Below are 25,436 nucleotides of genomic sequence, written 5' to 3'. Positions count from 1 at the left end.
TTGCATTATTGGTGCAACTTTTTCAATATAATGTAATCAAGATGAATTTAGATGTACCTCTCATGTTGTTATAGCTCTGATACACTTCCTTGAGAGTTTGAAAATATTGCACTGCAAGTAATAAAGAAATTAAGTATTCAAATATTGAATGGAATAAATGGTACAAGATGAATAATTGTAGTTTGGCTTTGCCTATTTTCGCTAAACATTGTAACATTATGTCACAGGAGCATAGAATGTATTAAAGTAACTATAGCACTTGGCACTGAAACCGTACAGGCTTTCAGTGACCTGTGCCTCAGCACCAGTACATTACCACCATAAAAAGAATAGTATGAAGTCAAGGATAATTAGACCTGAATCAAAATATTTTAGCATATACCTTTGATAAAATACAACTGAAAATCAGTGTAAGGTTCAATACTGAACAATTTTAGGCTATTACAGCTTCTGATACAAAGCAAGTCATGGTAGCATTTATTTTCCTGTTTTCATTTCAGAAAGGAGTGACACATAACAAATTGTAAATGCATCTGGAGGATTGTACAATAATTGTATCCTATTGAAAAATGAAATAAAATGACAATAGGAGTATGAGCAAATTTAGTAAACTTCAACAGTCCTTTCTTAAGAATATGCTAACTCTGTGTACAGCAGGATAATGGATTATATAGTGCTACTTGTCAGTTCTGCCTTCTGCTGTGCATATTCTCTTGTATTTCAGGAACGTATCTGATACAGAAAAGTATCTGTTGCCTGCACATTCTAGGCAAAATGTAGCATTCAGCGTGTTTTGACACATAAAGCAGAGTCCTACCAGATCAGCCTATCTTTCTGAAGTCTCCTTGTCACTCTATCTGCATTTGCCTCCTCTTTTCCACTATGCCACATAATCTACTTCAAGTCATGTCATGTGCATTACATTTCCTGTTACCTCACTGGCAGGTCTGCGTAGTCATCACACCCTCCCTGAAGAATCTGAAAGAAACTCTTCTTAGCAAGAAAAGAACAATATTAGTGTAGAATTAGTGTGTTCTTTCATTACACCTGCTCACAACTAGGATACATTTCTGGAGCTTGGGTAACCATTAGCAACTGCTTCATTAACATTAGTGCACATTTAGCATTTGGTGTCTATGATGCAGACTATTTTTCCCTAGAGTAATATGGAGTAAAATACAATTCATTGTGTTGTTTAAATTTTTTTAAGAATAGAAAACCTTGCGTTCACTACGGAGGCAGTGTAGTAATGCAACTGCTGTTCTGAAAGACTAAAGCAAAAACTATTCTTTTTTCCAAACTAGTTACTCCTCACCTCTGCTTGTAGCTTGCACTTACTTTTGAATCGATTGCCGAACACTTGTTAATCAAGTTATTCCCTATGCTGTGTGTCTGCATGTTTGGATTAATAGGAAAATTAGCCTCTGTATGTGAATGGTAGCCAGGCCTTTATTTTTTGAAAAGGTTATTATGCTTTTCCCTGATATTCAGTGCAATTACCATTATGTGCTTTCCCAAAAGGAAGGGTTGATTTTTTTTCTCCTTCTCTTTCCCTCTTTCAGACGGATGTTTCCAGTTCTGAAAATAAGTGTATCTGGATTGGATCCAAATGCCATGTATTCATTCCTGCTTGACTTTGTTGCTGCTGATAGTCATCGATGGAAATACGTGAATGGTGAATGGATTCCAGCTGGTAAACCAGAACCCCTGACACAGAGTTGTGTTTACATCCACCCTGACTCCCCTAACTTTGGGGCACACTGGATGAAAGCTCCAATCTCTTTCAGTAAAGTCAAGTTAACAAATAAAGGCAACACTGGTGGGCAGGTACGGTTCTCTCCTCCCATCTGATTTGCAATAACAAGCAGGGCAATTGTGAAATATCAAGTGTGCATTAATGTAATTATAGCAATCCTCTCAGCCTACTCTACTCATATAGGGTATTGTTTGAAAGGAAACCAAACGTAAACAAGAATAAACAGGTCTAATTGGCACTTTCAGAGTTTAATGGACATCGTGTTTTAGTCAGAAAAAGAGGTTTTGCTTGATGCAGCCCAGCAACCATTAAGAGATCTCCCAATGAGTACAATTTCATGTAAAAACGTTTGTAATGAGTTCAGTCATTTATGTTTTCCTTGGCACAGATTTTACTAAAATTGACATTGAACAAAAGTAAGTGTTTCATGCAAAATTACATAATTAGAGTTGTTTTGTAATTATGAAATTAACTGTGTCCTTTTTACAGTCAGAAAAAACAACAAACCATCCAAAAAATATAAAACATATTTATCGGAGGACAAATCTATATCATTTTGGTTCTGGAATAAAGTTGCAGAGCTGTCCATTACTTTAAAATAATTAACACGGAAGATGTAACACTTTTATTTTAGATTAGTGCTATGTAATATTTTCAGTATTTCAAAAAATCACGAGGAATATTTTTTCTCTTTTGTGCACTCTTTTGTAGGTTACATGTATACATGTAAATCTGTTATAATTTTCTATCATTAATTGTCATTTAAATATTTTTTGCACTTAACGATGGAATTGTCAGTAATAGAGAATAGAACACCTTTCATTTTTGTCACTTACTGTCAGTAGCAAGTGCCAATCTAACATGGCCAGATGCAGAGCAAAAGATACATTTTGAAAAAAAAATTATCATGATGGAGAATGGCATTCTGCTGGGCAAGATCAGCTCTTTAGCTCTCCGTTGTAAGAGTCACTGGCTGCACAGAGATAGTGATTTCCTTGTAGTTATGTTCCAGTGCAAGACCAGACATTCTCTTCACTAACTGCTCTGCAAATACTTGAACCCACCTGGCTTCAAATAAAATCTCTGAATAGTAAATAGCGGAGTTAATGTTCCCCTATATTTTCTTTCTGCAGCTGCTGATTTATGACAGTGTACATTTCCTTCAATTCCTCCGGTTTTTTAGGTTTTTAGATAGAGGGAAATCTGACCACAGTACTAGCTTTTACTTACTTTTAACCCTACCACTGGCCTGGCCTGACTGTCCAGCATCCCCACCAAGCCGCTTGTTTCTGAGTCTTGCTATAGTGTGCTCATTGGCTCTTTGAGTGATCTTCATCTAAAGTCTGAGTGACAGGAAACAGAGTAATGATAAACAGTTGTTTTTTATTTGGACTAGAGGAAGGTATATAGTGGGATTCCCCGGAGGCCAGTATCAGGACCCCTGCTTTTCCTGATACTGTATATATTAATGATCTAGACTTAAGTATACAGACACAATTTCAAAACTTGGAAGCATTGTGAACTGTGAGGAGGATAATGTAGAACTCCAAAAAGACATAGACAGTTTGGTGGATTGCATGGACAAGTGGCAGATGAAATTTAATACAGAGAAGTGTGAAGTAATTCATTTTGGTAGGAAGAATGAGGAGCGGCAATAGAAAATAAAGGATACAATTCTAAAGGGGGTGAAGGAGTCAAGAGACCTGGAGGTATATGTGCACAAATCATCGAAGGTGGCAATGCAGGTGGACAATGTGGTTAATAAAGCATACAAGATTCTGGACTTTATAAGCAGGGGAATAGAATGCAAAAGAAAGGAAGTTATGATAAACCTGTATAATACATTGGTTCAGCCTTAACTGGAGTATTGTGTCCAATTTTGGGCACCACACTGTGGAAAGGTGAGAAGGCATTAGAGAGGGTGCAATAAAGATTCATAAGAATGGTTTCGGGGATGAGTAACTTAGGTTACATGGATAGATTGGAGAAGCTGGAACTGTTCTCCATGGAGAAGAGCAAATGAAAAGGAAATTTAATAGAGATACTCAAAACCATGAAGGGTCTAGACAAAGTAGGTAGAGAGAATTTGTCCCTGTTGACAGAAGGATTGAGAAGCAGAGGACACTGACTTAAGATGATTGGCAAAAGGGAGGAGAATCTTTCTTACGCAGTGAGTGTACAGGATCTGGATTGCAATGCCAGAGAATGTGGTGGAAGCAGATTCATTCATGGTTTTCAAAAGGGAATTGCATCATTATCTGAAGAGGAAATATTTGCAGGGCTATGGGGAAAGGGTGGGTTGTGGCTCTAGGTGTGTTTCTTTTGCAGAGAGCCGACTTTGGGCCAATGGCTCCTTCTATGTTGTAACCATTCTATGATTCTATGAAATGGCCACTCTTCAGGAGAGGTTAAAATGCCTTGGTTTGCAAGATGATCGACCAACAGGAAATCACAGCTGAACTAAAGCCTAACTTGCCTGAGCACATCTCTCACGTTCTCAGCAACAGCAGTTGAAATGCAGCAACCAGAAGAAAGTTTTTATAGGCTTTAAAAAAAAGTGAGGGAAAAACAAACTTTTATGTGGTGTACGGAGAAAGAGAGCGAGAGAGACAGACAGACAGACTTGTTGAAATGTTGGAGGGCTGTTGGGACTATACATCAAAAGTAGTTTATTGGCTTTGAAGTGCTTTGACATAATAAAGGTGTAAAAGTAGCTTTGGAATGGCATTACCTTCACTGAATCCTCGACTATCAATGTCCTGGGGGTTACCATTGACCAGAGACTGAACTGAACTATAGTCAGAGGAAGTCAGAAACTGGAATTCTGCAATGAGTAACTCTCTTCCTAATTCCCCAGAGCCTGTCTACCATCTGCAGGGCACAAGTGTGATGGAATACTCTCCACTTGTCTGGATGAGTGCAGCTCCTACAACACTCAAGAAGCTCAAGAGAAAAGCAGCCTGCTTGATTGGCACCCCGTCTAAGACCTTAAACATTCATTCCTTCCACCACCAACGTACAATATGTACCATCTGGTTAAAATCTATTTTTCTGCTGCCTTCACCATAATTCTCCATTTAAAGGCCAGCAAAGCCCTTTAAAGGCTGCTGTGTCACTGGATTTTGCACCCTCAGCCAACAGCTACAACCATGGGCATGATTTTCATGATGGAAGCTTATGCAAATCTGGGGGTTGGGGGCAGGTATCTTGCATTACAAAATGTGGTCAGAGCAGCTGTCTGAGCGGTGACAATAGTACAATTGTCCCATAGTTCAGTTCAACCACAATTTTGCCTTGCTTGCAAAATCAGAGTTTACATGGGAACTTTTTTGCCATCCTTTTACAGGTAATTCTAAATTCTCTGCATAAGTACAAGCCTCAGGTTCATATAGTGCGAGTAGGGGGCCCTTGCAGAATGATTTCAAATCACTCTTTTCCTGAGACCCAGTTCATTGCAGTGACTGCATACCAGAATGAAGAGGTCAGTGCAATCATCATTACAATGTTGGTTTATATTAAGCTTTTTGTAATTATTTTGATGCACTTCATATTTTAATTATGATTTATGATGGATGTTTTCAAGTGTTTCCTTGTTTACATTGGATGTTATTGTAGGCACTTCTATTTATTCAGCAATGATCATTTAAGGTTTAAGAAGCGAATACTGAGTGAACAATTGCACTTTTCATTTCTTGGAGCAGTGAACCATGGTAATAAAAAGTACGTGCATGAAGTGTCGGTTTGAGGCTCTCGATATGGGGCAGGCCAGTGATAACATTGAGCCTTACCATCGTTCTCTGGCATCTTGTTTCTTAAGGAATACTCCATCATTGCAGCAGTGTCTGCTCCAGCTAGTATTTGTATTGCTTTCCTTCCTGCTGAATCTAATTGCTTTTCCAGCTGATCAACAGGAAAATCAATTGTTTCCCTTATTCCTATGGTCCAGCCAGCATAATATTCAGATTCATTTGTCTTTGCCTCAGATTTGTGACTTGGGACAGAGGTATGAATGTTGGCATTCAGAAGATAAATGGGAGCGCTTGGTTTGGAATAGTGTGGTTGCAGAGCATGAGGAAAGACAAGTGAGCATCAGTTTCTTAAGAACAAGAGTTAAGCATCCTCTGAATTCAAAAATCTTGGTATCGCTGCAACAGTGACACATGTGGCCAATTCTATCCTCCTACAGGATGTTCTTTTTGCAGATGTTCTGTGGACTTACAACAAGAGGGCTCTTTTGAGTACTGTGTGGATTTTCTGGTGTTTCATTTTGGGAAGCAGGAGGGTAGGGTGTTTTGAGCATGATATACCTTTTTATCTTTTGCACTGATGCTTAAGTTTGGGATTGGACTCTGATGCAAATGAATATTTCTGGTCCTGTTATAAATCAGGAATTACTGTGTGGCACAGAGCCAGATCCAAGAGTGAAGCTGTAGCCAAGATCAGCAATAATCAAGTTAAGGGAGTTGAGTGAACCTATTTTATTTCCCAATTCCATCAACAATTCAGTGAATCATAGGGGGATTTGGAGGATTGGCTGGTAGGAGCAGGATAGCCTAAGCAAATCCTATGAATTGGGAGGGAGGAATCTGTACAAATGAAAACTTGTATAGCTTTGGCTGTGTAACCTGTCTCTCAGGTAGGTGCCTTAAGCATTCTATTGAGCCTTGATTTTTAATTAATTAGCTAACTACATAATAGTTTGAGTTTTGGGTTTTTTTTTTAAAAAGGTTACAGCTCTGAAGATCAAGAACAATCCTTTCGCAAAAGCATTCCTGGATGCCAAAGAAAGGTTGGTCATTAGTTTTCTATAGAACACAGTGATACTTTTTATTGATAAGTTGCTTCATAATATCTGTGTCTTTCTGGTGGTGTATTTAAAAGACTTTTGAAATTGGTTGTGTTGTATTTTGCACTGAGAAAGCATGTTCAGCTGCAGGAAGCCACTATTGAACTAAGTTTCTTTATAACTCCCCCCCACCCCGCCTCCCTCACCCCATATCCCACCAAACAGGGAGGGTTGCAGAGAGGGCAGTATAACAAAATGTTCAGCTGTTGCAGTATACTAATGGTGCATTTTGTGTTTACAAGCCAGTAGATTATAGGACATTTCTGTCCCTATAAGCCTCACAACTGTGGATACTATGGGCCTGAGTTAAAGAAAAATTAAACTGTACAAATCCAGTTGGGAGCAAATGAGGAGACATTCTTTGGCATCCAAATAAGTACCAAGGCAAATGTATATTTTTTTTTATATTCGTTTATGGGATGTGACTGTCACTAGAAGGCCAGCGTTTGTTGCCGATATCTAATTACCTTTGAGAAGGTGGTGGTGAGCTACCTTCTTGAACTGTAAGCAACTTTGCATACATGTCCATTCCTTTTTTATAAGGCATGGTCCCAAAGTAAATATTTGTTAGCTGCACATTTGGAGAGGTAACCTGCCAACACAATATTGATCCCTTTTCTCAGCACTCCTTTGTTCCACAGAAGCTAAATTCTACATTGCCAGTTGGGACCAATATTTCCATATACAGAGTTCTTGAAAGGTTAACCACAAAAGGGGTGCCTCAGAACTTGCTATGTAAACCTATGGAAAATGATTAGTGCTCAGAGCTACTGTTTCATGCGCTCTGCCACTTTAAAACATCATAAAGGTATTCTTTTGTACAGGTATGTGCTGTCTATAACCATTGATTATAGAACCAGAACTGGAGATGGGCCAGGAATATTAAAGCAGCCCTTCAGTTTGAAGAATTATCACTTGCCTATTGTGACTGTAAATCTTTTTAAGTAATGACGGGGGGTGGGGTGTCATTTTTAGCCATCATGCTGCCATCCCATGTGTATCTTTCATTTGCTAATACCTTTGATCTTCAGGATATTAAAATATCCTGACAGTAGTTCATTCATTTGATAATCAGTTGTTTTTGCATAAAAGTCATATGGACTTGCTTGCTTTTAAGCTGTTGTCTGTGACATGTATTGCAAAATGTGTTCCTTTCTTTTCCTGCAGGTTCTTTCCAAGATGAGAGCCTAAAGAATTGATAGCTCCCTCAAGCACTTGATAGAATGTTGAGTCAAGCATTGTATCTATCTGCATTCTTCTTTCAAAAGGCTGTTTATTATATGAGCAGAACACAGATTATAGGGTCTGGACCTCCCAACATCAAGCCTCTATCTCGCTTGTGAGGAGGAAGCAAGCTTCCAACTAAACTGACCCGCAGGTGGTAGGAATTGAAATTGGGAGAAATGGGAAGGCAACCCTTGGTAATATTTTCATCATGGCCTTCTACTGCACTTTCATCTTTTACTGCTGGTGCACACCAAACCTTCCTGTAAATAGCCTCCTTTTTCTGCTTCCTGTTCTTCCACATGTTGTTCTCATCCCCAAATGCAACACACCTGAAAGTAAGAGGAAAATGCTGAGGAAAGACGGATAGGCTCACTTGCCTTGGGCTCTTAACTCATTCCCCTTCCCTTGACAAAAACTAACCCAGAGCAAAGCATCTGTGGGAGATTTCAATATTGAGCAAGAGGATATCACGTCATTTGATGTACTGAGTATAACTGGGCAGTAGGAGTGGAGAAGGGTTAACTATGAGTCTGATATCCCTGAACATAGTCAGGAGGCAGTCCTCAGTGAACAGAAGGTAGACTTCACTCTCACATAAGAACAAAAATAGCCAATTCAGTCCTTCGAGCCTGTTCCACCACTCAGTGCAATCATGGTTAACGTGTAGCCTAACTCCACCCATCTAACTTGGCTGTATATTCCTTAATACCCTTGGCAATGTAAGATATTTCTATCTCAGAATTTAAATTATCAATTGAGTTAACATTGACTTTTTTGAGTATTTCACAGTTCCACAATCTCTTGCGTAAATAAGTGTTTTCAAACTTCTCTCCTGAGTGGCCTGGTTGAAATTTTAAGGCTCACCCACTGGTGAAAAAAGTCTCTCTCTATCTACCTACACATTCCTTTCAGAATCCTAAAAATTTCAATCAACCTTCCACATTCCAGAGAGTACAAACGTACTTTATGCAATCTTTCCTCGTAACTTAACCCTTGGAGACCTAGTAAGATCCAGCCAAGCCACAGAATTCCATGGCCCTCTCACACTGATACCAAACATTCTTGAGGAAGCTGATGGATATCTTACTTAATCAAACAAAGTGTCAGTTTTTGAGGCTGACTAAAATAAGCCTTTCAGCCAGACAGTGGTTTGGGTGATTTGTTGGTCAATTGCGGCGTATAGCACAACTCATAATTGCCATCCTTTTTGAGGAAAAGCAAGCTCCTGATTCACTTCTCTTCTTTAAGGTGCAAGTAAGAACAGCAGGATTTGTATATCCTGGCAGCTTTGTACCACCATCTGGTATGAAAATCCTTTCTTGGCAACCATACCTGTCTGTTTTTCCTCTTCAGCAACCCTTCATCTTCTTTATAGCAGTAGGTACAGGTGTATCTCCATAGGGACTGCCATTACATTTAGACTGGAATTGGTAAGTTTTGCACAATTTACCAGGCTGGTAGAATTGCACATCAACCCAACATTTAAAAAGTTAAATGGCTCAGTAACTTTTGCCAAGCAATTACTAAATGCATTAACACTGCAAATGAATGCAATTAACTGGTGCATTCTATTGGGGGAATTTTATGGAGATGATGAGGGTCTTAGCTGCCAGCTGGAGAGCTGGTGAGAGAACAGTGTTATGTATCATGAGTCAATCAGGCAATTAAGAGGCTAAGGGCAGGCCTTCCAGGGGATCAGAAGTTCAGAGGCAGCAAGTCCCACCCACCAAAAGCTGCTAGCCAATCAGAGGCTGGCAGCTCCTTTGCTCAGCAGCACCACTGGGGTGGGGGGGCTGTTGTTGCGGCAAGAAATACACCCAATGGACGCCCAGGATCATGGAGCGATCCAGGCCAGAAGTAAGTGATGGTGGGAGGGATTTTGTGGGATGGGGGTTGTGGGGGAGGCTGTAGGGGGATGGGCAGCAAGCACAAGAGGGTGGCCATCAGCGGGCCCCGAATGCCTTTGAAAGAGGGACACACCCCCTTCACCTCCCCCCCCCAAATCCCACGGGCGATCACAAACAACCCCGTAGATTTGCTTGTTGCGCTCTCCACAAGTTGACAGGCCTGCCTGCAGCTGGTTTAATACCAGCAGTGGTAGGATGAAGAAGGCCTCAATTAGTGCTAGGATGGGAACGCTGTCCTCGGGCCTTCTAGCTATGACTTAAATGGGGTGGAGGCAGGAAGGTGGTGGGATCCCCACCCATGACCATCCCATCTAATTTACTGCCCTCCCCACCTCCAACTTTGCCAAGGTGAAGGGCATAAAACACTACCCTATTAGTGAGGTACACTGGTTTTGTAAAGGTATCTTTAACAATAAGGCAGCCATTCCTTTCCCATCCTAATAATGAACTTGCATAAAAAGAGCTGCAGTTTGGGCACAAGGATGGCATGTATTTTTGCTCTTCCAAAGACCAACCATTCTATGCTATGTATGTGGTTTCAGAAGATTGCAGTACATCACCATTGGGAGATGATTTCCCAAACTTATGCCCTTGTCCTGCTTCAAGGGATTGTCTTTCAATCTTAAGGTCCAAGTTTGCTGGAAGGAGAATTTAGTGGACTGGTGCCAGCATTTTTCTTTGTAGTGTCGCTGTATTACAGAGCAAAACAGAAGGACACTGTGCAACAACAGTGTGATACATAACATATATTGGCATCTTACTTCTGTTGGAAAGAATTATTTCCAAATGCTGTTATAGCACATCTTTTCTCTCATAATAGCGTAAGTGGTTCTGAAGAAGCATTCTCTTAACAGAATACCATGTCACATCCTTTGCTTGTTGCAGCTGCCATCATTGATTCAAACATCTGAGGGCATTTTAGCCAGAGAGGTTAATGAGGGAGCAATGGGTGAAACACATAGCCTAAATAAGAAGAAACAAGTGGAGATGGCAGTAGATGAACAGGAAGAAGCTGCAAGTGGCATTGTCCCCAGACATTTCTTGTTTGCATACGCTAACAATTGATGCCTCAATTAGTGCTAGGATGGGAAGGCTTGTCCTTTAGAAGCATGTTATTGGATGAGTAAAAGGCCTTCCAGATAAAACTTGAAAATGAACAGAACACTCTGCTGTGGTATAACTTCTGACATCTCTGCAACAATGCTTCTGAAGCACCTTGGGACATATAGCATTCCATGGCCATCTGCAGAGGAGGTTCCAAGATTGAGAGCTTAATTCTGGACACAGTTTCTAATCAATACTGTGAATGGGGCCATCAAAACTTTGGGCTCCAGCTTATAGCAGTGTCTCAGTAGTTAGACACATACTTGATTGTACACATCAAACACCTGCATCTGATTCTGAGCTACAAGCTCATTTCCAATCTGCACAACTCTGAAAGCAGCTTGCCTCCCCACCCACCACAGTAGTGATTATGCACGGGACAAGTTAGTGCTAATGGATGCATTCCAGAAAATGCCGAAAGCATTGTATTTTTTATTAGTTTGCATTCAGAATTCATTAGCAGAGAATTACATTTTTCACCATATTCATTACATTCTTTTGAGAAAGAAAGGAGTGCTGGAAGGATGGGTAAACATGGTGGCCCGGATTTTCATATTGGTTTAGGAAAACCCGACCTGTGTACTTTTGTGCCTTCTGACATACATACCCGACCCATGTGTGACTTTGCCCAGGACTTCTGTCTTTTCACACAGGTCAGGTTCACAATTAATTTTTCGAGCTATGTTGGAGTGCATGAGGAGTGTGGGTGTGGAGGTGGGCCAGTTAGTAGGTCTGTCTTGATTTACTAGCACAGCAGCCCAGCTCCCAACATTGTTTAAAGGTGCCCTTCACCATCACTCTCCTTACCCCATGCCTCCACAGGTCACCCATGACGTGCTGTGTCTTTTCAGATCACCCATGTCTCCTCACCCACCCATCCCCATGCACCTTCAGATCCCCAAACCTCCCATATTTCCCCCATAGTGCATACTGGGTGAGTGGCTATGTGGAGTTCTCAGGGACCATGCAATAGCAATGGGAATTATTTTAAAATCATTGGGAAAAAAATCTTTAACAATCCAATAAAACCCTGAATTCAAACACACCATCAGTGATGCTGGAATAAAATGACTCCAGTGCAAAAGTAAAACATAATCCTTTAAGTGCCTATTATGGTTGTAAACAAACAAGAAACCACATCAAAGGCTTATTCTGTTATTATAGGCTCTTAAAAGTTGCAATAATTCTTGGATCAGTGGACCACCAGCTGAGCTGAAGTCATTGCTAGCTTTTGAAAACCAGCCAAACATTCATAATGGCTGTCATACCAAAAGCTACATTGCCTTAAACTGACAGAATAGAATGGTGTCCCATTTCCATTTCAAAGCAGAGTGCCTGTCAATCAATGGTGAGGTGCAGGTGCAGAGATCTTTTCAACTTTCAAAAGCAGAGTTTTTTTTAAATGCCAAGCTCAGCCAATTTATATCAAAGCACAAAACATGACAGGACTTTTATATTATGATACTTTTGATAATTGGAAAAATACAGTAATGCATGACAATAATTACACAATGCTGGCCAATGTAAGGATCAACTTAACCTTTCAGGACAGATCCCTATGATGAATCATTGCATTAAAACACATCTAAATTACAAAACAATCAAATAGTGACATTTGAAGATGTTGAATCATTTTACACCTAACTTTCAGAATGTTCCAGACTTCTCAGCAGGCTTCCCTCAATGATTATAAACTCCCCAATGAAGTGCTTTTTTAGGGTTTACAAAACCTCCACCAGCATACAAAAATACTGTGCCAGAGGAAACATAATTCTGTTGTGATCTTCACAATGGGGAGAGGTGCGTGTGCATTTTATACCCAAGGCCTTCTCAATCAGTCAGAAGGCCACACAAAAATGATGTGGGTTCAGGAAGGCATAGGATAACTGTTTCTCCAGCAAAAAAGAAACTAAGTTCAGTGGTTCACAACCTGATTTGCACCTCCTTTAGGAGATGGCCAGGTAGATTAGCCTTGATCTGTAAATGTGCATTCTGGAGTAAGGAAGAGTGCATAGATAACATATGATAACTGCCTGCCCCTACACCTCAATTAATTAATCTCCCTCCTTGTTATGGACAGTGTGTGGGGGGGGGGGGGGGGGGAATAATTTAAAAAGCACTAATTTTTCCTCTTACCACCTATCCATAAACAGAAAGGTGTTTTGACTTGTCTCCCTCCTTGTAAGAGGTGGCGTATTTCCCCCAGCCCTCAGTTTTTGTGCAATCCGGGTTTCTATTAATAACCCCATGGCAAACTTGAGATAGTATGAACTCAAAGGGTTAGTTTATTTGCACATATTCAAACGTGGGAAGGAGGGTTCACAACATCGCCTCCATAGAGAAAAGAAGGTTTTACAGTGCAGAGGCCGCAGAGAAAATTAATATTGGTTCACATGAGTTCCAGTATCAAAGTCCAATGGTATATTCCTTCATGGAGATTGGTGGGCTGAAAATCAATGTTGTGGTGATGTTCACCTCACAAGATGAGATATGCACGCAAAGATGAATCAGTCTTATGGGCGATGGCACAGAACTTCCAACAAAAACAATGTAGATGGGGCTAGGTATTCAACCTGGACAGAACTCCTTTCTGTGTGGCTGCTTTTCAGATGTTAAAGAGTATACTGAGCTATAAAGTTCAACAAGGCAATATTACTTGTTCCATAAGCCAGAGGCCTAGGTTACATGACGCCCAACTCTCCACCAGTTCCACTGGTTAGTGGGTCCTCGGAGGTACAGGGGTGTGAGTTTTCCTGAAACTGCGAAGTGGCTTCTTTTGTTCTGGAGTCACAGGCAGATATAAGTTGAGCCATTTTAAGGGTTGTGCTCAGCTAAGGTCCAGTTTTTAAATTTAGAAATAGCAATGGGTTTATATATATTTTTTTAAATATAAGAAGGTACAGTGTGGGGTTGTAGTCCACCGCACTCCTCTAAATCTTGAAATGTTGGAAGTCTCAAAGAAATTAGTATCTTTCAGGCTTTGCTTCAAATCAAATTGCAGCTAATAGCCTTGCAAAACAAAAAATCTGGTGAATATAATAGTATGAATTAAGAGTAATACAGAGTAAGTTTGTTTTAAAAAGGAACTTTATGACCAATACTGAAAACTCTTAACAGATTTAGAAAGGTGGGTCAGCCAGTCAAACATTCATGTGCCTGTTTTATATTGGTAACCTGCACCTTGGGAGATCAGCCATAAGCTTTTTTTTGGAAGAGAAGGAGCCACACCACAGCATGAGTCCCTGTCTTTCGGGAAGGAGAAGGACAGAATTTATATACGAACAATTAAACAACAAAGTTGTTCCAAGATATATAATGTCGTATCTTTTTATTTAAACCCGTATAGGGCCAGTTGTAAGGATTGCTCAGAAGACTTTTCTGAAAATCAGCACATGAGTTACTCTCACAGTAAGTCTTTAAATTTGTATGCAGGCATTGTAGTATGTAATCAGGTTGGAGTAAAAATGGTCATCAAACATAGTAACATATATAGTAACAAGGCTAGGTTATAGTAGCCAGGAAGGCAATAAATTCTCAGGTTCTGTATGATGAATTACAGGTTGGAACTAAGATGGCTGGCATGCTTGTTAGTTGAACAAGGAATGGTGAGAATTTGAAGCCTGTACACCATTCATATATAGAGTACTGGTGGTGATTCCACTAAAAATTAAAACAATCACTACATTTGTCCTGGCGGTACTTGGGAATCCAACTTCTTTTTCTTTTAATTTAATTGCCAAAATCTTATCTATAGCAAGAAATCTTATCTATAGCAAGAAACAAAAGCAACATCTATGGTTCTTCATTCAATTATCCCCAATACCGCATGCAAATGCACTGCAAGACCTAGATGCTGCATTGGGTTATTTCAATGATAAATTTTAATTAGGTCATAATATTCATAGATGAAGCTATGCTTTAGAGGTCGGTAGGCACTCTAATACAGGCAATAAAGCCATGTTGGGCCATGAAATTCAGCAGTTTTTTTTTAACACATCCTATATGAAAGTATTTTTCTATCCTTTGTTAAATCCAAAACCGAGAGGACAGAGCCAAATTTGACATCATGGCCTGAGTTCTGGCAATTTATTTGATAAGTCATTTAAGACCATTTTTATCTTAAAACTGGGGGCCAGTTAGCTCAGTTGACTGGACAGCTAGCGTGTGGTTCAGAATAATGGCAACATCATGGGGTTTGCTCCCTGTTCTGGCTGAGGTAGGCTTGGGACTTGCCTCCTTGTCCTGCCTTGTAGTAAAGTCATGGCATAAGCCCTGTTTGTGCATCCTCAGATAATTGAGGATGCTATCTGGAGAAGAAGAGGAATCTTAAAACTAATTCATCCATATTCTAAGACAAAAGCAGATAGAAAAATATTAACTTGGACCTTAAGAACCATCAGGTTTACAGATTTTGATTTACATTATGGAAATCTTTGGATAACCAGTTCAGTTTTGACATTTCTATTTAGATGCCTTTTCTAAATATAGAATAAATATAATACATGCATTTGTATTAAACCATATTAGTTTTAAACATTTTAAGATTAGATGTAAACATTTGAAGGAAGAAAAATGTAATTGGTATTATGGGTTTGTGAAAAAAATTGGTGACCAAAATGTCAGCATATTTTAAGCATGAAGAAATCCAGAGAATGAGAATGTGATACTATACAAGGAAAATTGCTAACACACAGACTGTATCCAAAATTACACTGAGAACTTCTTTCTGGTTTATTATAAATGGTTACATGTAATTCATTTCTTTCAGTTATTCTGCTTATAATATTGAGCTTCCATGTAGACATATTATTGAGATAGAATTAACAACTTGCATTACAGTTGCGCATGGTTCAATACATTGCTTGCAGAATATTGTTTGTTCAATTTAGTTGTTTGTCACTCTTTTAGATTCAAAATATTCTTTTAAAAGTCCCCAAACTTTTTCAATGCAGTATTTTAGTTATATCCATATAAGTTCTCATTATACTACTGATATTAGCAACTGTTTTGATGTTAGACGAATCTAAATGAGCAATTTTCCAATCATAGATTCTTATATTCTCACATTTTTGCCTAGTTTCCGAATTGCTTTACTTTCAAATGTGGAAATCGATAAACTTCTCAGCCTGGAAGGCAATAAATTCTCAGTTTCTCTATGATGAATTACAGGTTGGAACTAAGATGGCTGGCATCATTAGTTGAACAAGGAATGGTGAGAATTTGAAGCCTGTACACCATTCATATATGGAGTATTGGTGGTGATTCCACTAAAAATTAAAACAATCACTACATTTGTCTTGGCGGTACTTGGGAATTGCAAGCTAAATATTAAAGTTTAAGCAAAACACAAATGTCGATCACTTTGAAATTAATAAAGTTACTATTGGAACAGATAATGGAAATTCTGTGAGAACAGAACAGTTGGCACAGCAAGATTCACAATGTAATTCTGAACTATTATATTTGAATTGTTACTGATTTCACCAGAATCATTTTGTCATTCTCCTCAGTAAGCAGTTGGTTGATACCCAATGCCGAGACCATTTGTGCATCAACAAATCCGAATTACCAGTACCGTGCTACTTTACCAATTCCTGGTGCGCACTCGTACCATAGCTGTGAACGCTACAACTCGAGGCGCAGCCACCTCTCCAATCCATACCCTACATCCTACATGCACAGAAATTACTCAACAGGTATGCTCAAACCTATTAATTAAACTAGCAGTTGATGGATTAGAGTGATTAATTAACAACTGTGATTCACAGTTTGAAAATGCATTTACAAAATTAATGAAACATGAAATCTGCAATGGATTTAAACCCATTAAAGCTTTAATTGTCTCAACTAGCTTACTGATTTTTGATATCCACGACGTTCTGGATATTAGAAGGATAAGATGATTGAGCTTTGATTGGCTGAATATTCCTTTCTGGTCTTTAATTTTCTTGTTTGTTTTCAAATTTATTTCTGAAGAGTACATTAATTTTCTCTTCTAGTATAGTATATTACTTTTGTTAAAACCAGTGGATGAAGGAATTTCATGTTTTAAAATGGTTGTTATTAATATTGCAGTGTGATGATTTCAACCCACAAGTTTTTAAAGTAAAACTTGTGTTACATTAAAAGTAATATATTTTTTCTCAGGAAGAATATTATTAACGTATAGTGTTTCCACATATTTGTTGTTACAGGTTTAGCTTGGTCAGCAAAGCATTAGACACAGTTACAAGCAATTGTCTAAGGGGAAGAGTGGGGTGGGTGGTGGTGGTGGCACAATTCAACAAAAAGATCCCAAAAAATCCACTGCTTATGTTTTTGTTTCTATGTGGATGGAAGTTTAAGTTAATGGTGGTTCAACTTTGTTCAGTCATATTTTAGTGATTTGTCCCTTGATGCATTGTGTGATTTGAGCGTTTTTTTAAGACTAATGCTTGCTATTGTGAATAAGATAATTTCAGCTTAAATGTTTAACTATGAGAAATCTTGGCAAATTATCAATTTAAAAAGTAGCAGCTAAAAGAATATAACTTACTATAAGGACAGGGAAGCACCAAATAACTCTTCACTTACTAAGTTTTAATTAAACACATTTTGGTGTAATGCTGTGAGCAGTCCTCGCTGCTCTTTATATGAGATGCTGTAATCCTATTTTGATTACCAAGTTCATGTGGGTGCTAAACACAGTTACGCAAAACAAAAGTTCGCTGGAGTACAGCAACCAGGTTGTTTATGACCATTTTGTGTTGAGCTGAATGCAATCTTGACTGCACATAGTTTCACCAGACTTAGCATAAATCTGAGCAAGGTAACTTGCTTCAGGCACAGAATTGTCTTGCCATACTGATAGATCCTAATACAAGCAGTGTTGCTGACCAAAACAGCTGCTCTTGGGATGTTAACCTTTCCAAATTTGGTGGTGGCCACTTTTGGCAAGTAACGCATGCAACAGAGATGAACATTTTGTCAATTCCACCAGATGGCATCACCAGCTTTTCCAGATGATGCTAGAAAAAGGAATGAATGCAAACATCTCCATCCCTTCTCTTCAAATCAGGGAAGGTGGGGGTGGGGGAGGAACACAGTTCACCTGTTCTGCTCAAATTTTAACTCTTAATCACCCCCACTAATGATGGCATTGCATCCAACGTCCTGAAGTAAATCTGGAACCATGGCTCCTTAAAAATCTGAATGCAGGAAGGCAAAGCGAACACCTTAGCCTGAATCAAGGCTTTCTGAATGTCTGTAGTTCTATACAAGAGAGTGAGAGGAGAACTAAGGAGGTTGTCGATTTGTTGTTTGGAAAAATAGGACAGATATGTATGGACAGAATATAAACTGGGGAAACCAAAGTCATAGTCAACAGCAGCCTATTGGTTTCTGAGAGTTATTCCACAGAAGGAATCTTGCAATAGCTGACAATATAAATTCTGGAACAAAAACAAAAATACCTGGAAAAACTCAGCAGGTCTGACAGCATCTGTGGAGTGGAATCCAGTTTCGAATCCGAATGACCCTTCATCAGAACTAAAAAAATATAGAAATGAGATGAAATAAAAGCTGGTAGAGGGGAATGGGTGGGACAGGTAGAGCTCGATAGGGGGGCCAGTGATAGGTGGAAGCCAAGAAGAGACTGCCAAAGATGTCATAGACAAAAGGACAAAGAGGTGTTGACGGTGGTGATATTATCTAAAGGATGTGCTAATGGTGATATTAAGGATAGCAAGCAGGACAAGCTAGTAGCAGGTGGCCCTAATGGGGGTGGGGTGGGGGGAAGGGATCGAAATGGGCTAAAAGGTGGAGATGAAACAATAGATCAAAATAAATTTAAAAATAGGTGGGAAAAGAAAAATATATTTGTAAAAAAATTATAAATTATCAGGAAAATGGGGATTGGACAGGGGGTGGGGATGGAGGAGACAGTTCATGATCTGAAATTGTTGAACTCAATATTAATATAAAAATTCTGGCTTCAGCCAGATCCAGTTGAAAGATATTATATGTGTCCCCCATTTAAAACCCATTTTAATAGCGTGATTTTGTTTTAGCGCTGTTGTTATATCAGGGATGTTCCTTAATAGTGTTGCCACCATGTTTATTTGAAGGCATTGACTGTTTTTTAAAATAAGCTGCTGCCCTGACCTTGCCATTTTCATCGACCCTCCCACTCCCAGTTTCTCTTGCTCTCTCCGCCCACCTCCTGAGCCCTGGCTCACAGCGAGCGTTGGGATAGAGAGCAACAGAGGGGAGGGGGGGGGGGGGGGAAGAGCCAGGGACGGGAAGAGGGAAGAGGCAGGGAGGGGAGAGGGAAGAGGCAGGGAGGGGAGAGGGAAGAGGAAGAGGCAGGGAGAGGAGAGGGAGAGGCAGGGGGAGAAAAGGGAGAGGCAAGGAGAGAAGAGGAGGAGGTAGGGAGGGGAGAAGAGAAAGAGGCAAGGAGGGGAGTGGGAAGAGACAGGGGGGAGAGGACAGGAGAGGGAAGAGGCAGGGAGGGGAGTCGGAAGAGGCAGGGATTTTTTTTAAGAACACATTAGGATTGCTAAACAAAAAATAGTTGTAGTGTAATGTGAAGCACATCTTATAAGGCCTGTGGAGAGGCCACAGATTGATATCCCTGATCTCTAAACTGATAGTGATTCATATAAATAGCAAGGGTTAACATCTGGATGGGAAGAAAAATGGATGACCTATTTATTTCAAATGAAAAGTTTTTGGTTTATTGATCTATTTTATGTTTTTAACCAAGTGTCCATTTCAGAAAGCTCTAGTAGCAGCCTTCAGGCTTTACCAGGGCATGACAACTGGTCAACCTTGCCACCTCCACCGTATGCCAACATGTTACCAGTGACTCATGCAGCTGGAACTGGATCCAATGGCAGGTGAGGCATATAGGTCACAGATCCAGGCTTTTGTAGGTGGATGAAATTTCTATATATTTATTCAAACTTTATAAAATTATACTTATTTGTGTTGCTTTATTGTTGAAATTCAATTGATATGATAAAGTAGTTGTTTTGTTGGATTAGTTGGCATATTTTGTTGATATATTTTTTTATTTAAAAGAATTTAAATACAATTCAGTCAAGGAGAAAGCTGTCAACTGAACTGAACATTTGTTAAGTGAGATATGGGGTTGTCTATTCACTGGCGATGAGGCAGTACTGCATCATGCTGCCTGCCTGGCGTCTTGGATGAGAGTGTGGAACCGGTGATCATGATCAGCTAACTGTTCAGGAGACGCTGGAGAATCTGAAGGCTCTGATGGGGAGCTGAGCTCAAAGCCAGGATTTAAAGGGGTGTGAGAAAGCCAATCATGGGTGGTGGGAAAGGGAATGCACTTTCTGACTGCCCCTCCTCAACACTCCAGCAATAATCTCCAAAAATAATGATTTATCTATATCTGTGCAGCCTGCAGTGATCCCTTTTAACAACCATTTGTTCGGCTGCACCACAGTCAACCCAAAGGTACATCCAAATTGTAACCAGTAGAGGAGCCTGATTTGTATATTAAAAGTAGAGTCAGGCCTGAAACGGTTGGATTGCTGGGCTGCCCTGAAGTGGTTAGGTAGCAAAATGAGGTGTTAAGTACCGTGTCCCAATTTTTTAATGTGTTACCACCCTGTTCCTGCTGAGTAAAATCAGAATCCTAGTCTCCCATTTAATGAAAGTTGAGTGATGCTTAAAAATTAGATGACACAATTTTGACTTGGTTTAAATGCCAGTTCCTGCACCATTAGGAGAAATGCTACCTCAGTTTAAAAACTCTAGAGTCTGATTTTAAATTTTGTTTTTAAATCCTTCCTAATAATATGCCACCAACACCTGTATGGCATATTAACCCTGATTTTGTGGTAAGCAATGAACAAACAGCACTCTCGGTTCATTACACTTACGCATGCCCGCATGCCCACAGACTTATTATGGAATTTTGCATGGAACCTGCTGTTGTTAGAAATCCAAACTACACAGTACCCTCAACCAGGGACCGGGCACCTGTGTGAACAGCGAAAGCAGTGGAATATTTCCTTAATCAATTAGATTGAAGAATTGTTACTGGAGAACACAGAGTCTGAACCAGGAAGTGTAAGTTAGATTACTCAATGTATGTAGAAAATCAAATAGAGACTAAAAAAGATGGCATTAAGAGAGAGAAAGATCAGTGACAAATGAAAAGATTTTTAAAAAATTAGCTTTCTTAAAACCACCAACAATAATTAAAATCTGAAGGAATGAGACTCCATACTTTAAAAGTTATTTTTTTTCATAGGTTGATTTGCAGAGAAGTCACTTCCACTTGAATAGACCAAGTCCAACATTATTTAACATGTTTAGTGGCTAAGTGCAGTAACTTCATTCTATTCCACGTATTTGAATGCCCAGTGTCCCTGTAAAATACTGGGCTTCTGGAGGAGCAGAGCAACTTGAACAGCAACTTCCTGATTTTGATGTGTATTTGTCAATGTGTGGATATTGGAATTTGCTGTCTGATTTATTCTTTTAATAACAGTGAATGTGGATAACCTCAACATTATTTTACTGAAAAGTCCAGACCATAATAACTTAAAAATTCATTCCATTAAGTAAATCATTTAGGTATTTAAAATCAGCTGAAATATTCACTGAAAACAGTATTGCCAATATTCACAATAAAATGATTATGATTGTTGTTTCTTGCATACAACTCACCAGATCAGGGATAGAGGAAGATTTTCCATTCTTTCTCTTCCAGCTTCTGTTTTACTCTGCATAATTCACACTTGGCCATTGTGTTTGCAACACTGAAGTTAAATTGTGATAAATAATTTAGTAAAGGAGTTCTTATAAAATGACAGAATTGCTGGATTTCTATGATTATTGCAACCATTAACAAGTTAACAAGATGACCATAAGACATAGGAGCAGAAATAGGCCATTCAGCCCATCGAGTCTGCTCCGCCATTCGATGAGATCATGGCTGATCTGATAATCCTCAACTCCACTTTCCTGCCTTTCCCCCATAACCCTTCATTCCCTTACTGATTAAAAATCTGTCTATCTCAGCCTTGAATATATTTAATGACCCAGCCTCTATATCTGAAAAGACCCTGTTACTTGCTGTGAACACAGAAGGTCCAAAGAATTTGTTCTAAGAAGCTAAGGAAAAAGTACAGCCCTCTGCGGTAAAGAATTCCACAGATTCACTACCCTCTGAAAGAAGAAAATCCTCCTCATCTCTTAAATGGGCGACCCCTTACTTTGAGATTATGCCCTTTGGTCCTGGACTCTCCTGGACAAGGGGAAACAACCTCTCAGCATCTACCCTGTCCACCTCCTAAGAACCTTATATATTTCAATAAGGTTGCCTCCCATTCTTCTAAACTCCAATGAGTACTGGCCCAACTACTCAGCCTCTCCTCATAAGAAAATCCCTCCATAACTGGGATCAACCTAGTGAACATTTTCTGGACTGCCTCCAAGGCCAGTATGTCTTTCCTTACATAAGGGGACCAAACTGTTCACAGTATTTTAGGTGTGATCTAACTAATGCCTTGTATAGTTTTAGCAAAACTTCCCTATTTTTATACTCCATTCCCTTCTAAATAAAGGCCAACATTCCATTTGCCTCCTCTATTACCTGCTGAACTTAGCTTTTTGGAATTCATGCATGAGAACTCCCAAATCTCTCTGTGCTGTAGCTTTCTGCAGTCTTTCTCTATATAAATAATATTTCAGCTCCTCTATTCTTCCTGCCAAAATGCATAACCTCACATTTTCCCACATTATATTCCATCTGCCAAGCTTTTGCCCACTCACTTAACCTGTCTACATCCCTCTGTAGAATCTTCGTCACCCTCACCTCTTGCCTCCCCACCTATTTTTGTGATATCTGCAAACTTGGTGATAATACATTCATTCCCCTCATTTAGGTCATTAATATATGTTGTAAATAATTGTGGCTCCAGCACTGATCCCTGTGGCACTCAACTAGTTACAGGCTCCCTTATCCCAACTCTCTGTCTTCTATTAGTTAGCCAATCCTCTATAGATTAATATACTACCCCCAGCACCATGGGCTCTTATAAAGTAACCTTATCGAACAGCTTTTAGAAATTCAAATATATTACATCTACTGGTTCCCCTTTATCTATCCTGCTATCTACTTCCTCGAAGAATTCTCATAAATTTGTCAGGCATGATTTCCCCTTCATGAAGCCATGCTGACTCTGCTTAAATATATTCTGCATTTCTAAATGCTCTGCCATAACATCCTTTATAATAGACTCTAACATTTTCCCAATGACGGATGTTAAACTAACTGGCCTATAGTTATTTGTTTTTTGTCTCCCCTTTTTGGATAAGAGCGTTATATTGGCAATTTCCCAATCTTCTGGGACTTTTCCAGAATCTAAGGATTCTTGGAAGATTACTACCAGTGCATCCACTATTTATGGAGCTACTTCCTTTAATATCCTAGTATGCAACTATCAGTTCCAGGGAACTTATTGGCCTTTATCCCTATTTGTTTCCCCAGAACGTTTTCTCTAGCGATAATTATTGAATTAATTTCCTCCACCCCCTTCCCCCCTCCAACTTTGCGCCTTGATTATTTAATATTTTTGGAATGCTAATAGTGTCTTCTGCTGTGAAGACAGATGCAAGATATTTATTCAACTCCTCTGTCATTTCCTGGTTCCCCATTATTATTTCCCCAGCCTCATTCTCTAAGGGGCCTATGTTCACTTTGGCCTCTCCCTTTACTATATATTTAAAGAAGCTCTTACTGTCCATTTTTATTTCACTTGCTAGTTTACCCTCAAAGTTTATTTTCTCCCTCTTTATTTATTTTTTGGTCATTTTTTGTTGGCTTTTAAAACTTTCCCAATCCGCTTGCTTACCACTAATCTTTGCCACGTTGTATGTTTTTTCTTTCTATTTGATACTATCCTTAACTTCCTTGGTTAACCATGGTTGGTTTATCCCCTTCCTTGGATCTTTCTTTCTCATTGGGATACGTCTTTGTTGTGAGTGATGAACTATTTTCTTAAAAGTCTGCCTTTGTTCATCAATCGTCTTTTCTACTAAACTCCTTTCCCAGTCCATTCCAGCCAACTCTGCCCTCATTCCTTTGTAATTCATCCCTGACTCCTCAATTTTGTCTTTCCTCCTCCTGAATATGCTGGGCATATGCTTTCTGTTGAGTCATTTACTTCAGTTATTAGTGCCCTTTGGAAAATTTTTTGAAGGTGTTTGCTGCTTGCAGACAGCTAAAGTTAAGGATTGCTTGACATAGGAATTCAAGCATTTGTTAATTGGACAATAAATTATAACAAGATTCAGATTTTCTGCTTGAACTTCATTACTGGGTGCATTTCTCTACCTCACTGGACAGCTGACAGTGTTCCACTGCTGCTGAAATGAACATATCTGAATCTGCTTTATAATTATACCAAAGTTTATCTTGGTGACTATATATTTGTTTACAATCATTGTTTCCTGCAGTATAACAGTGACTATACTTCAAAAGTACTTCACTAGCTGTAAAGCGCTTTGGGACATCCTGCGTTCATGAAAAATGCTATAATAATTCAATTCTTTCTCTTCTTTAACAACATAAAATACCTGGAAATGGTAAAATAATGTCACAATTTCTAAATGAGATATGGCACAATCTCTTCAGATTTGTTTTGCAATGAATATTTATTTATATTTTTAATTTTAGCCACTACACATGCCACTGGACAGTTGGTAGTGGTTCTGTTCCCCCACCCAACCCACTGAGCTCAGCTGCTGGAAATCCTCAAAGCCCATTTATTCGAGGAAGCCTCAGTTTGCCGACAACCCCTTCATCCTTGGCCACTGTGACGAGTTCAAGTGAACCAGCCATGAGTGAATCTCCACTAGCTAGACTTGCGGTATCTTCATGGAGTTCAGCTTCATCCTCATTCTAATGGTGCGATGCACATCCCACCTGATTGGTGTAACCATCTATTTCAGGAACATTGGGAACTAAAACATTTTCTACTGTTGCATACATTTATATAGTTTTATTTTCAAGTGTTTCTGCTGTAGATTACAGGGGAGAATAGTTTCTAAGACAATGAATGGTGCTCTGGGTTAGAAGATATGTAGAATTGACTGAAAATCTCTGTTAGCTGCTATGAATCCTAAACAAGTACATTGGATACTCAATTCAGCTTCCACTGAATCTAAGATTAAAACATGAAATTATATGTAATTTAATAGTAATCTTAAAATCTAACTCAGCCAAGCTACAATGATCACCTAACTGGTCCAATGCACTCCTAGATGGCCTCCCATACTCCAACCTACCTAAATTTGAAGTCATCCAAAACACTGCCTGTGTTATAACTCTCACCAAGGTGCATTAACCCATTAGCCCTGAGCTCCCGTTTAAGAAATGCCTCAATTTTATAACTCTTATCCTTGTTTTCAAACCCTTCCAAGACCTCTACGCTCCCCAACTCTGTAATCTTCTTCAATTCTCCCAACCCTCTGAGATATCTGCATTCCTCCAAATCTGACCTCTTGAGCATCTCCCATTTTAATCGCTCCAATGTGGAGCTGTGCCTTCAGCTGCCAAGGGACTAAGCTCTGGAAT

At 39.4% G+C, this 25,436-nt stretch overlaps 1 protein-coding gene across 1 annotated transcript in view; it reads left to right on the top strand.

Annotated features, from left to right (window-relative positions):
• Window positions 1-24,765, top strand: part of LOC121290425 (T-box transcription factor TBX19-like) — a 30,882-nt gene extending 6,117 nt beyond the window's left edge. The window contains exons 2-8 of the mRNA XM_041210863.1: window positions 1,563-1,827; window positions 5,103-5,237; window positions 6,484-6,545; window positions 14,187-14,248; window positions 16,351-16,536; window positions 19,584-19,716; window positions 24,537-24,765. Coding sequence (XP_041066797.1) covers window positions 1,563-1,827; window positions 5,103-5,237; window positions 6,484-6,545; window positions 14,187-14,248; window positions 16,351-16,536; window positions 19,584-19,716; window positions 24,537-24,765 — 1,072 coding nt within the window. The remainder of the gene's footprint in view (window positions 1-1,562; window positions 1,828-5,102; window positions 5,238-6,483; window positions 6,546-14,186; window positions 14,249-16,350; window positions 16,537-19,583; window positions 19,717-24,536) is intronic.
• The last annotated feature ends 671 nt before the right edge of the window (window positions 24,766-25,436 follow it).

Source organism: Carcharodon carcharias, chromosome 18 (genome assembly GCF_017639515.1).
Source record: "Carcharodon carcharias isolate sCarCar2 chromosome 18, sCarCar2.pri, whole genome shotgun sequence".
Lineage (NCBI taxonomy): Eukaryota > Metazoa > Chordata > Chondrichthyes > Lamniformes > Lamnidae > Carcharodon > Carcharodon carcharias.
Note: the sequence above shows the minus strand (reverse complement) of the source record. Positions and strands in the feature narration are given on the sequence as shown.